General features: G+C 47.3%; 7 protein-coding genes across 7 annotated transcripts; 4 read left to right on the forward strand and 3 right to left on the reverse strand.

Annotated features, from left to right (window-relative positions):
• Positions 1–583: 583 nt before the first annotated feature.
• Positions 584–964, forward strand: ASPWEDRAFT_107397 (uncharacterized protein; the record flags this gene model as incomplete). Its single annotated transcript, XM_040827886.1, has 3 exons — positions 584–704; positions 761–875; positions 934–964. 3 exons carry the CDS (start codon positions 584–586, stop codon positions 962–964), a joined length of 267 nt encoding a protein of 88 aa, XP_040690033.1.
• Positions 651–2134, reverse strand: ASPWEDRAFT_37925 (uncharacterized protein). Its single transcript, XM_040834791.1, has 3 exons — positions 934–2134; positions 761–875; positions 651–704 (listed from the first exon to the last, which is right to left on the reverse strand). The coding sequence occupies exon 1, from the start codon at positions 1860–1862 to the stop codon at positions 1047–1049; it is 816 nt and encodes a 271-aa protein (XP_040690034.1). The 5' UTR covers positions 1863–2134; the 3' UTR covers positions 651–704; positions 761–875; positions 934–1046.
• A 304-nt stretch (positions 2135–2438) lies between these two features.
• On the reverse strand, positions 2439–3833 carry ASPWEDRAFT_37926 (TDT family transporter; the record flags this gene model as incomplete). The annotated part of the gene is made up of 5 exons (XM_040834792.1): positions 2439–2619; positions 2666–2951; positions 2996–3292; positions 3341–3709; positions 3751–3833. The coding sequence occupies 5 exons, from the start codon at positions 3828–3830 to the stop codon at positions 2464–2466; spliced, it is 1188 nt and encodes a 395-aa protein (XP_040690035.1). The 3' UTR covers positions 2439–2463.
• Positions 3834–4874: 1041 nt separating this feature from the next.
• On the forward strand, positions 4875–6294 carry ASPWEDRAFT_25841 (uncharacterized protein; the record flags this gene model as incomplete). The annotated part of the gene is made up of 2 exons (XM_040832780.1): positions 4875–6186; positions 6236–6294. The coding sequence occupies 2 exons, from the start codon at positions 4875–4877 to the stop codon at positions 6292–6294; spliced, it is 1371 nt and encodes a 456-aa protein (XP_040690036.1).
• Positions 6295–7306: 1012 nt separating this feature from the next.
• Positions 7307–7982, forward strand: ASPWEDRAFT_737146 (uncharacterized protein; the record flags this gene model as incomplete). Its single annotated transcript, XM_040839368.1, has 1 exon — positions 7307–7982. The coding sequence occupies exon 1, from the start codon at positions 7353–7355 to the stop codon at positions 7980–7982; it is 630 nt and encodes a 209-aa protein (XP_040690037.1). The 5' UTR covers positions 7307–7352.
• An 849-nt stretch (positions 7983–8831) lies between these two features.
• ASPWEDRAFT_49881 (uncharacterized protein) lies at positions 8832–9849 on the reverse strand (the record flags this gene model as incomplete). The annotated part of the gene is made up of 4 exons (XM_040837344.1): positions 8832–9100; positions 9158–9197; positions 9252–9362; positions 9412–9849. 4 exons carry the CDS (start codon positions 9847–9849, stop codon positions 8832–8834), a joined length of 858 nt encoding a protein of 285 aa, XP_040690038.1.
• A 795-nt stretch (positions 9850–10644) lies between these two features.
• On the forward strand, positions 10645–12503 carry ASPWEDRAFT_151707 (uncharacterized protein; the record flags this gene model as incomplete). Its single annotated transcript, XM_040829611.1, has 6 exons — positions 10645–10959; positions 11025–11141; positions 11214–11341; positions 11420–11850; positions 11899–12309; positions 12363–12503. Exons 1-6 carry the CDS (start codon positions 10775–10777, stop codon positions 12501–12503), a joined length of 1413 nt encoding a protein of 470 aa, XP_040690039.1. The 5' UTR covers positions 10645–10774.
• Between the last annotated feature and the right edge of the window lie 170 nt (positions 12504–12673).

Here is a 12673-nt window from a genome sequence, read left to right on the forward strand (position 1 = left end):
TCAGGAACTGAAAGGGGCGATGGCTGGCCATTGCGTCATTGGAATCCGGAAATGCACTTTGCCTTCTTTAGTTACATATCTCAGTTATCGAAATCGAATCGAATACTACCCCTGTCTCAGATACTGATTTCCGATGATGGCATCCATGATGGTACGAGAGGATGCATGACGTCAACCATCGCCCCACTATCATCCACATTCGGACTTTACTGCCCTCTCCATTCACATTCCACAGCCGTCATAATAGATCCCATCAAAAGACCTTGCATAAATAACTATATCACAGCAATATTAAATAACCACAGACCCCCTTCACTAATTTACTTGGCTCTCAGAGCGAATGAAGATCGGCCACAATGACGATGCGACGCTATGTGGCTGATCCAGGGAACGAATCAGCACTGGACGGGCTGTCTCGTAACCATGGATGCATTTTGTGGGGAGATGAAAGTCGATAACTCATCGTAGCACTCGGTTGGGTATTTAAGGGCGTGATCTCCGTTACCTTTTACTCTTGCCAATTATACCCACTTTATTCATCTACATCCTATCTATCTCCCTATCCATCATAATATACGTCAAAATGGACAAACTCTCCGGTCTCGCCTCCAAGCTCGGCGGCAGCAAAGGCTCCAGCGAGCAATCCGGCAGCAGCGGCAGCGGCAGCGGTGGCGGCTCCGGCCAGAAGGATTACCTCGACAAGGGTGTGTATCCTTCATAAGCAGAAAACACCATAGAGTGAGGTACTAATATTGCACAGCCCTTGACGCAGCAGAGCGCAAGTTTGGCGGTGGCAAGGTCGACCCTGAAAAGATGCGCGGAACAAACGAGAAGATCACCGACGGTGCGCGTGAGCAGTTTGAGAAATTCACTGGGTATGACTATAATATACACGATATAAGATTAGATAGATGGATACTGACTCTGGTATAGAAAGAAAGTGCCCGAAAAGTTCTCCAACTAGACTACTTACTGGGGAATGTATGAGTTGATTATGATAATTACGTCGTATTAGTCTAATACATCTATATACAATATATACAATATTAAAGATTCAAACTATCCGTATTAACCTGCGTCGAATCCGATCGTAAATGCGCGACATCCACCAGTCGGCCCAGTATGACATACTCGAGCTTCAACTTGATGCTGTAGACGAGCGCTTTGAGCGTAACTTGAAAGGTGAACAGACTCGCATACTGCACCGCGACCACACAGACATCCATCAGCATGATGAGGACATTCACGATGATCAACTGAATCAGAATCCCTCTCGACTTGCCGCCCGGATGCAATCTGAGCAGCTTCACCGTCTCCACGATATAAAGGCCCGAAATAAGCAGCTCCTGGAGACAAAACCCGACCAGCTGAATCCGCTCCATGACGTTAAACGCGCGCGCAAAGCCCTTCGACCCCGAATTCGTCCCCATCTCGAGCACGAAACTCGGAATCTGCAGGATAAACATATTCGTAATAATCAGATACAGAATCCCGCGCAGCACCCGCCGGCTATCAAGCACCAAGTGTAATCGCGACCAGAGAACCAGCGACTGGCCGGTGATTAAGAAAATCCACGAGACATCGACGATGGCGATTTCGAGGTAATGGTGGGTGTTTGAGATGCCGAAGATCTTGAGGATGTAGCCAAGGCCGAAGGGGATGATGGCGAAGGAGGCGACGAGGAGACTCCAGAAGTAGTAGCCATGGTAGCGCTTGAAGGTGAGGAGGCAGAGGATGATGAGCTCGATGGCGTTGCACCAGGCGAGGCCGATGAAGGTCGCAAAGACGTACTCGGCGACGAGCGAGTTGTGGGCATGACCTTCCAAGACGGTGGCGCTATAGGAATCTTCGGGATGTGACATGAACAGACATGAGGGTAGGCATTAAATTAACACCAAGCAAACTGGAAAGAATTGAGGATGATGGATGGAAGTGAAGTGGATGTCAGACTGTTGAAGCGGAGGAAAAGGACGAGTTGGAGCAGGGCGATTGGGGCGAATTGGAGTCGTCAGGCCGAATACGAGGAGGACGACGACTGCGTTGGAAGGAACAGCGGAAAGGCCCGGATATCATCAGAAAGTCTCTGATTGGAAGAGAACCGTTTCTATTTGAAATAGAATGAATTCGATCTGAAGATCTGGGGATGAGCGTTCTTTATTCCGGGGGAGAATAGAGATTTTTCTTCCCCGCATAAACGACGCCCCTGAGTTTGATCAAACGCCATCGCGCGGTCAAAGAGGCAATCTGGATGCACATCATCACCAGCATCGAATCGGAGGCGATCAAGAAAGGTATTAGAGTTTGCATGTCAAACCCCCTCTTTGGCTGACATTCAGTCTTCCTCCATTATTTGCCATTATTCTCCTGTTCCGACATCGGAGATAGAGATACAGATAAGAGTAGACGGAGAGTACCGATTAAAGAATATATCTATTAAAGCGTATATCTACTGAATACTAAACATCATGCCTGCCGATGCGACAGAACATCCATATTCTCCTCTTCCTTGGTCTTGAGATTCTGCAAACACGGGGCATAAAACAGAGTTCCACGCCATCCTCCATCCGCAGTCCGAATCGCCACAACCGTCCACAGCAGTAAGACAGCAGCACTCAATATCTGGCTATTTCAGTCAAGCTCTATGAGGGATAATCTGAAACCTTACCGTCCCCAAAACCTTAAAGACCGTAACATCCAATTCGACCCCCAGTTGGATCGTGTTGGCTGCGTACACGCCCAGTGGAAAGGTGAATCCCCACCAGCCCATATTGAAGGGGAATGGAGAGCTGTAGTAGATCGTCGCCAGTGCAAAGACGAGCCAGATCAGCCCAAAGCTCCACATGGTGAGAGACAAAAGTACCCCGAACACGTACGCGATACTCCCAGCGATCGGGTCGAGTATGTTCGTATCCGCTAGTAACTCTCGAGCGACTTTTCCGAGATACATGATGCTATTTCTGTTAGTACAAGATATATTGATGGAACGTATACATACCCATATCCACCAAAACCAAGCGGTCCAAGAGGCAAGCAACAGCTGACAATTGTCTCTCTCGAAGGCAGTTTATGCACTGCCAGTCGTTGGTAGTAAATAACCAGAATAACCATGGCTAATGGTGTTCCCATTCCCCAGAGAATATAAGATACTAACACCGTAGCCATCGCACGATGAGAATCAGGCAGAATCTCTGCCACTTCAGCTCCAGTCCCTGCAGCGACAATCGTGGCCGCTATTGGGAGTAATTGAAGGGCAGTAATCCGCTCTAGGGAGGTGATGTGCTTTTGAGAAATACTTTTACCTATTAGTATATATAATAAGAGATTGGAAATGAGGGCATACAGTATAAAAGAAAGAGACACGGTAACCGACGCAGCAGCAACAGCATCGACAATCCACAATGCCCACGCCACTCGTCTCGCCCAATCTCCCCATAGAGGGACACAGATGAATATCCACATCTCTAGCAGCGTTGCAAAGCCCATTGGACAGGTAGCTAGAAAGAGAGAGTTTGTCGGATCTTGAATCATCACTTTCCATATCTCGGGGTATAATGCGTATCGCAGAATCGACAGTCCAAGAGCTGCAAAGAACAAAATGACATTAAGGAGGAAGAATATGATTGACAGATAATATAAGACTGGACTTTTGAAGGGGATAATATTAAATAGAATAGCCACGATGCCAGTTCCCATGGTGGTTGAAAACCATCTGCAACGTTAGCCTAGTCACCATAACGAGGGTAGACTTACGATGGACTGAAATTCCTGACCACACGTCGCCAGCCGACATTGTGCTTTGACAACTTACTATCTTTTTGCGATGGTGTCATATTGAAGATAACAAAATGTGTTGAAAGTCAAGATAGTCTACGAGTGAGTCTTATAATGGGCCTCGGCCGAGAGCGGAACCGACCGAGGAGTCATCGCCAGTCATTATCGGCTATTTTTGGATAGATTGAATACAAAATAGGTTTCTCGATCTATGAATTATTGATTGTTTCCTGGAATGATAAGAGTTGTGCTTCTATTGAATGTAGTTGCCGTGAATATATCGCATTTCCCCAATATATAAATCTATCATCTTTCTTCATCCACTTCTATCCTTCATCAACAACCCTTGCTCAAAACGTTCAGTGGAAGCCATCCATTCGACTAAAAAGGTGACCACCATGATTAATCTTCATGGAATTGATATTTCAACACGTTCAGTCATTAAAAAACCGAAATGACTTTCAAGTGTTTGGCCACTGGACGGTATGGCGCTGGCGCTCGCTCCCACCGGAACTTTCGTCACACTAGGTATTATCATCATCATTTTCATCATTTTAATCCTTCTAGAAGGATTCTGAAATCGTTTAGGGGAATATATCAACCATCAGTATGAACATGGATCCCCAACCTGTGTTATACATCAACCGGGGAACTCGACAGCCCCAGCGATAGGGACGGTCGACTTATCGTGTAGCGGCGTGGAGGGTTGGAGTCTGTCATGGCAATGTGTGTTGCTGTAGGGAAGGGATGCGACTGCCTTTATATTAAAGGATGGATGGATTGGACAAGGCTGGAGCTGATCAACCAACAATTGTTTCATATAGAAACCTCAGCCTCGCAATGAAGATCACCCGCTATCTATCGTATTTCCATCCTGATAGTATCCCTGTAACTTCACTCGTCCCATGATCAACACCCTTATCACTCCCGTGGGATACTCCTAGCTGCGATTTGAGTTGGAAAATGGCATTATGAACACCTAGAGTGTCTTCAATCATTTGACAAAGGATACAAATGCCATGTAGGCTTCTTATCTGTGGAGATGTATACATACTGCAGTCACTGTCGTACCTCTCCGACCGGCCGATCAATACGCCTTGGAGATGGCCCCCATATTCGCCGACAAATATGATTTCTGGTTAACACGTCAACAACTCAACACACTTCTGTCTTTAAACAAAATGGACAATCTTCCCAGTGAAATACTGCTTGAGATATACAAATACATCGACGATTTCTCCGACAGACGAAACATCCTACTAATCTGTCGGGGATGGCGCGATCTGTTCTCGTCGGAGATTTACTCTGACTTGACCCTGAGGATAGACCGAGAGCAGTTCGAAGGCTTTGTGCGTTCTCTGCGACAGAACCCTGCACTCAGCGCGGCCATCTATGACCTACGCGTCGATGGCTTGGGCTTTGACGAAGACGAGGATTGCTGGGGTGCAGATGGTTACGACGACATCCTGCAAAAGATCACCACCGACCAAGAGGAGCTGGAGAGATGGAAAGGCGATCTAAGAAAAGCCACTGGCGACGCCTGGATGGCCATTATCTTCACCCTCCTTCCGAATCTGCAACGCTTCAAAGCTGAGTATGGCGATTACCCAACAACGTGGATCATCCGGGTTCTATCCCAAGTCGCGACACGCTCAGTCACATTCGACCATTGTCCAACAGGGATGCCGCTGCAGAATCTCCAAGAAGTAGAGATCGAGCACGGTGACTGCCACTGCAGCTTTCCGGCGAGCGAATTCTTCCCTTTCTTTCTTCTCCCAGCCATGAGGGTCTTTGAAGCGGGCGCGATTTACGAGCAGGCTGATGATGAATTGCACTACGATGCTGAAGACTATCCGCCGCCGAAGCCTTCTCCTGGATCTTCTAGTATCAAGAAGTTGATTCTCAATTCCACTACGGGCTACCATGGAATGGCCGACTATATCACAGCCTGTGCGGGTCTGGAGCATTTCCAGTACGAACACCGATGTCTCGCCGTTAACGATGCTCTTTACTACGCGTGGAGGCCTCAGCTGATCCACGATGCTCTGCTTACTCAGACACACAGTCTGGAGCTACTATGGGTGTCCAATGACAGTTGTGCGGATATATTCTATGAGTACGACGACGTGGAAGAGGACCCGGACGAGATGTGGTTTGGATCGCTGGTGGAATTCGAATGCCTGCGTGAGGTCTGCATGCCACTGCGTATTTTGCTCGATTTCCGTCACGGCGACCAGCCGACGGTGTCTTTGGATGAGGTTCTTCCGGATAGTCTCGAGCATTTCCGTTTGGAAGATGTGCAGGAAAGGGACTATCCTATTGCTGTGAATGGGCTGAATGCGATGCTTCTACGAAGACCAGACTTTCCCTTGCTGGAGGGTATTGAATTACAGACATATGGGAAGGAGGGTGAAGGTAAGAAACGATCAATAATGTTGAAGAATCTAGACTGACATACATGAAGCTTTTGCAGGAGTTAAGGAGATATGTGAGGCAGAGGGAGTCAAGCTGTGCATGGTTTAATTGGTTATTCGGCGGAGAAACAGGATGTACTGAGCAATGTGTCTGATATGGCCGTTGTATACTCATTCACCCACCAGCACAGCAAAGGCCATGGCGAAATATACTTTGTGTATCTCAGGCTTCCCCTAACATCAACACTGACTGGCTGATTTTACAGCCAGAGCGTACAATGCCAGCACGCAATGAGAACTCATATCAAAGAAATGCTCACTGGAAAACTACACAAGTATGACCTTGTTCAACTGCAGCGACACCTTCGCCGGCACTATTCTTGATGGATACGACCATTACCAACAATATTTAATATTCTTCCCACATACTGCTGGCAGACGAGGCCTTCCAGCCAAAACTGCACCATCACAGGCAATATGAAGATGAAAAAGAAGGCGAGGATAAGCAAGAATATGATGATGCCTCCAACGAGAATCCAGTCCGTGTAGCAGGTCTTGGGACTTTCAGTGGCCATTTTAGGAGTTTTGATGGTTTTAATTGAGAGGTTATTGATATAGACTATTCAGGGTGATTTAGTGAAGGTGCTTGCTATAGACATCTGTGACTTACCTGGGAGATTCTAATGGGACACTATGATGATGGGTGCTATATCCCAAATAGTATAAGCAGGAATTCGACTTTTATACGAGAACCATGGATAGAGTGAATACATCGAAAATTCTTCGTATCATCTAGTCTTTATGAACTCATCTGACATATTTATGATCCCGACATATGGCATTAGATGAAAACCCCATCTGCCTATTCTTAACCACCACAATCCAGGCAGCAGCCCCAAAATGGGTCTATTCAAACAAAAATGGAAGCCAAAAGAACAGCCAAACCCAGAACCAGAGCCCAAAGCAAAACCACATAACCTACATAGTATCCTGAAATATTCCTCTGACGCACGAGATCTCCTCCCCCACCTCAAATCATGCCAATCGACACCAGAACGGCTCAAAATCATCAACAGCGCAAACGAATTGACCTTCCAATTCATCGACACAGTCGAAGAGGCGGAGGAGACGCTTGAAAAATGGGGACTGTCTGACGCGGCGCAGGAGATGCGCTGGAAGCTGTTTAATGCAAGATACTATAATAAACGCAGTCTAAAGTGGTTCCAGAGTGTTGTTGAGATTGATATTGAGGGACGATGGATTTTGCAGAGGGAGATTTATGTGAAAGAGGAGTTGGCTGCTTTGCGAAAGGCGCAGAAGTTGTCTTCTTCTTCTTCTTCTTCTTCCTCCTCCTCTTCTTCATCTTCAAAGTCTAATGAGGGGGAGACAATTGCGTTTGAGAAAGAACTTGTTATGTTGAATCAGCAATACTTCGACTGTCGCAGACGACTGTGGAATGTAGAGGGAAATACGCCCCAGGGACCTCTAGGCCGGGCATTCACAGTCACCAGGAGAAGGTCAGACTGGTTTCTCTTCAACTGGCTAAAGACAGATTGTGCCAGAAGAGGAGGGTGTTGTGGGAGAGAGTGTGGATGTTGCACCCAGTATCGTCACACAAAGCGTGAGCATCATCGAGGCCATTGCACATCCGGATGTGGCTGTTGTATTCGGACCAAAGGAATTGATCCAGGGAGGTTTACCGATCTAGAGGATTATCCGTTTGATATTGTGGCCCTGAAAAAGAGTGAATATAGCAGACGGGTTCAGCGCGCGTATATTTTCAATCTGGAGTTCTAAGAGGGGTATCGATCATATATATTGCTTCATTGGATAGTGAGATTGACGAACAGATAAATTGCTATTTCTGGATATTCCAGTTCATACTTCTCGCTTTGGTGCTGTATCATTATAATCTTATATAGCCATGCGTGCTTTGCACAGGAACAAGTAACGTATAGATCAGACAATCCATAAAAAGCCATTCCGCCTACACGGCACGTGCGTTCATGATCTCACTCGACACAATTCTTCTCAGTATCATCCGAATCCTGCAATCCATCCTCACTATCCATCTCAGCCTCTGGCGCGATCCCACTCAGCCGCATGCGGCGGCGACGATGATCAGAGCTGAGCGCGTTAGCTTCTCCAATAGCGCAGTATTTACATATAAGGGTATGCATACTGATCGAAGATGATGGTTCTAAGATACAGCTCAAATATGCGTATCACCCCGAAGAGAAAGCGAAGAACCATAACCGCCGTGAGTAGGAGAAAGATAAAAAGGAGGGCTTCGGTGAATATCTCTTCAAAGTTTTGGACGCAGGGAATTTTGACGGACGTGGATGATGGGATACCCGGATTCTAGTGGGGGAGTCAATGAGTTTCGATGGTAGATTGTTGTGTTGTGTTGGTTATTGATGTTTTTTCCCCAGGCGATGGCGATTCATTTTCTCTTGTCGGTCTCGATGGCAAACGAGGAAGTTGCGACTCAACTGGAAACAAAGCAGAGTTAGGAAATCGACGAGAGCCATAATGCCAATTACGCTATCCTTGAAGCATCGAGGTAAAATATTTTGATTTGAAAAGAAAACTAGTTAAGGTATATATATATATATATATACTGGAGTTATCATATGATATTTGTATCTACCAAGCGCCGACAATACCAGCGATTGGAATATCGATACCGGTGGTGTAGGAGCTTCCTTGACTAAGTAGATAAACATATGCACCACCCAGTTCCCGAGGGTCAGCAAGTCGAGGCATGCCACCGTAATATTGCATCTTGAGATCCCAGTCCGGTGATCTCTCGACGTAGTATGTCATCGCTGTCCGAACAAATCCGGGAGAAACACTGTTGACGCGAATGCCGTGCTTGCTCCATTCCATCGCCAGGGTGTGGCACATATTCCGAACTGAACAAATGTTAGTGACTGATATGAACATGGGAGGTATGCAGTGCGTCTACTCACCAGCAGCTTTTGTGGCACCGTAAGGAGCTGACGGAGCGGCCTGTGGAATTATCAATTAGCATCTCGGATATACATCGGACTTTATGGCACTCACTCTGTTTGGTCGATAGGAGGTCATGCTGGAAGTCATGACAATTGACCCCTTGATTCCAAGCTCGATAAATTTACGAGCGACAATCTGTGCACAGAAGTATGCACCGAAAACCTGCCCTTGTTAGAGAAGATGCTATCATAGCAAGAAGAGGACCACCCACATTGAGATTAAACAGTTTGTCTAACTCTTCACGGTCGAATTTCAGAGCCGGCTGGTGCTTGGTCATTCCGGCGTTGGCAACCATGCCATCTATGCGCCCAGTCTCCTCAACAATCTGATTGACGGCCTTCTCAATACTGTCCTCCGTTGTTACATCTGTTTGGACATAGCGCAAATTTGTGTATCGCTTCTGCAATGCCTCAAACTCCTCACCGGGTTCCATCAAGTCGAGAGAATACACAAACTTGGCTGAGTTTGCGAGACAAACTTCTGCAATGCCCAAGCCTATTCCACGGTTGGCGCCTGTAATTGCGACGACCTTCTCGGCTAGTGTTATTTGCCAACTGAAATCCGATGAAGGCATAGTGCTGAGATATGGAGCGGGCGTTTCGGCCTTGGTAGGCTCCATTGTAGGATTCTCGGTCGCGACGGGGGGCATGATGGCGATGAAAGATTAGAGAGTGGAACTATTGTTGGTAGTGAAAGATCTTGAATTTGATGGGAGAAGGATGAATGAAAGGTGCATTCTCCAGTGAGATGAAAGGAAGCGCTCGCTTTAATACTCCTTACGGCGAGGGAAATAGCATAGCTCGAAGCGACTTTCTCTCCACCAGGCAGGAAAAGACCATCACGGCACCATCGGTTCCCTCCCGACTGTGGGATGCATGTGGTATGACACGTTTATGTTCGGCTCGAGGCATCGCCCGGAATTTCGCATCGCGGTACCTGAAGAATTCCTGCATGTTGACGATATCGACATTGGCCAGAATGAAAATAGAGCCTGACGTCATGTGCGAATGTCGATTGACTGCGTGTCAATATTGGCCAATCAGAGCTTGCTATATGCCCGGAGTAACACCGAGCCGGGGCGGGTCTCCATAGCCTCGAGTCGAGGTTTCTCGCCTCCGGCCTGGCACATTCTTCCGGAAAGACAGATCGGGAACAAGGTTTGCGGGGGAAGCATGATGATTTTGCGGGGGTGGGTATCGATGTGTGAGACGAGAGTGTTGCTTTATGGCAAGCATCGAGTAGGCTCCCGTCTTACTGCTTGCTGAACTGCCCACCGAGTCGGATGGTTGCAGAGGATGTCATCACTCGACGATTTCAGGTTCTGCAAGGGATACCTCCTTGTCAACATCCTTTTTGTGGCGCCTTTCTCCGCTGATGATTCCTATCATGGTATCCCGGCCTGAAGATGCCTCCTGTCAGGGGCGGCAGCATAAATATCCGGTGACGGCCTCGGACCATAGGTCCTTAGTTGCAGAGCAGGATATTATTATACTTGTCTTCTTCTCATTTCCATCGATTCTCACATAAGCTCTTGACATTACCTTCCTCTGTACGAGGCTACAATACTCTGCATAATGGCAGGTGATCTCGATATTGATGGCAAGGAGGGCATTGCCTCGATGGAAGTAGAGCATGCCCCCGAGGAAAATGCGTCATCATTCTCACTCGAGGAAGAGAGAGCACTTGTCTGGAAAGTCGATTTATTTCTCTTGCCCACGATGTGGATTATGTATCTTCTTTCTTACATGGACAGAACAAAGTATGTCCTTCTTGAGAGCACGGGCCTTTACGAGGAGATTCTGCCACTGACAATGATCGATGCAGTATTGGAAACGCCAAAATATCTGGGATGGAGCAAGATCTTAACCTGTCTTCCAACGAATACTCCATTTCGCTCGTGGTATTCTTTGTCGGATACGTTGTGTTCGAGGTTCCCAGCAAGTGAGCAGCCTCCCACCTTATTCTCGTTACCCCTCGACAGTGCCGACCCTGATAATAATAAAACACATTTAGTCTTGTCCTGAGTCGTACAAAACCATCCATATTCCTTCCGAGTATCATGGTCATATGGGGGGCCTTGACATGTGTTATGGGGGTCATCAAGGACTTCAAGCACCTCGTTGTATTGCGAACAATAATAGGTAAGTCCGCTATTGCTTTCGAAGACCAAACTCCTCCTCAAACATCATATGTTTCAAAGATCTGACCTCAGGTCGTAGGTTGCGTGGAAGCTGGTTTCGCACCGGGCGTCCTTCTCGTCATCTCATCGTGGTATAAACGAACAGAGCAATCCAAGCGATTCGGTATATACATTTCAGCCGCCGTTCTTTCAGGGGCCTTCGGCGGCTTGATTGCAGCAGGTATTGTCAATGGTCTGGAAGGAGTACATGGGATTAGAGGATGGCGCTGGCTTTTTATTGTCGAAGGAGCCGCTACTGTTGGGTTTGCGTTATTGGCCGTGTTTATTCTTCCAGACTTCCCTGCCACGACTAAGCGCCTATCAGCTCGAGAGCGATATATTGCCGTCGCACGCTTGGAGGCAGACAATGTAACGGCCATGACAGAGGACAGTGAACGGTTGACTCCATGGCAAGCTACTGTTGAGTCTGTCAAGAACTGGCGGACATGGATGTTCGTCGTCGGATACATGGTAAGAAGCCTTTCCTTTATAACGCAGAAGGTGCTAATGTCTGGGTAGGTTATTGTCGGCTCTAGCACTCTCTCGTACTTTTACCCAACTCTTGTGCAAGGTCTGTTTGGCAGCTCATCCACAATGCAAGTAAACCTCCTAACCGTTCCAATCTACGGCGTGGCTTTCGTGTGCACTGGTGTCACGTCATACTTCAGCGACAAGGTCCCTTTATGGCGAGGCATTATCATAGCCGGCTGGCTGGCCTTTTCGCTCGCTTGTTCAATTGCAGTCTGTCTCGTCTATGATTACACAGCACGATACGCTCTCCTTGTTTTGATGGCAGCAGGTCTGTGGTCGACCAACGGAGGTACACTTGCTTATGCTTCATCGGCGTTCGCCAATATGAACCCACAAACACGAGGTGTCAGCTTGGCTTTGGTGAATGCGCTGGGAAACCTAGCTCAGATATACGGCTCGGTATGGTGAATAAAGCAAAGGAGCAAATTTTTATCGGACTAACAGCACCACAGTACCTGTTCCCCAAGTCAGATAGCCCGAAATATATCATGGGCTTCGCAGTAATTTCCGCAATGCTAGCACTAGGAGTGATTCTATTCATAGTGCTGCACATTTGGATGCGTCGCCATGCCAAGTCAATTGTGCAACAATAGCGAGCCATATCATCCGAAGGTATGTTCAGACTTCGTCAGTGGTTATCGGAGGAGAATCTCGGTTTCGAGTAGAGGTGGCTATACTTGAGGGGCGAAGTTTATTCCTGGTTTCACGAGACATGCGTATATGATACTCTCTGTTATACTTATTATGATGATGTGGCGTCCGG

Source organism: Aspergillus wentii, assembly GCF_001890725.1.
Source record: "Aspergillus wentii DTO 134E9 unplaced genomic scaffold ASPWEscaffold_3, whole genome shotgun sequence".
NCBI lineage: Eukaryota > Fungi > Ascomycota > Eurotiomycetes > Eurotiales > Aspergillaceae > Aspergillus > Aspergillus wentii.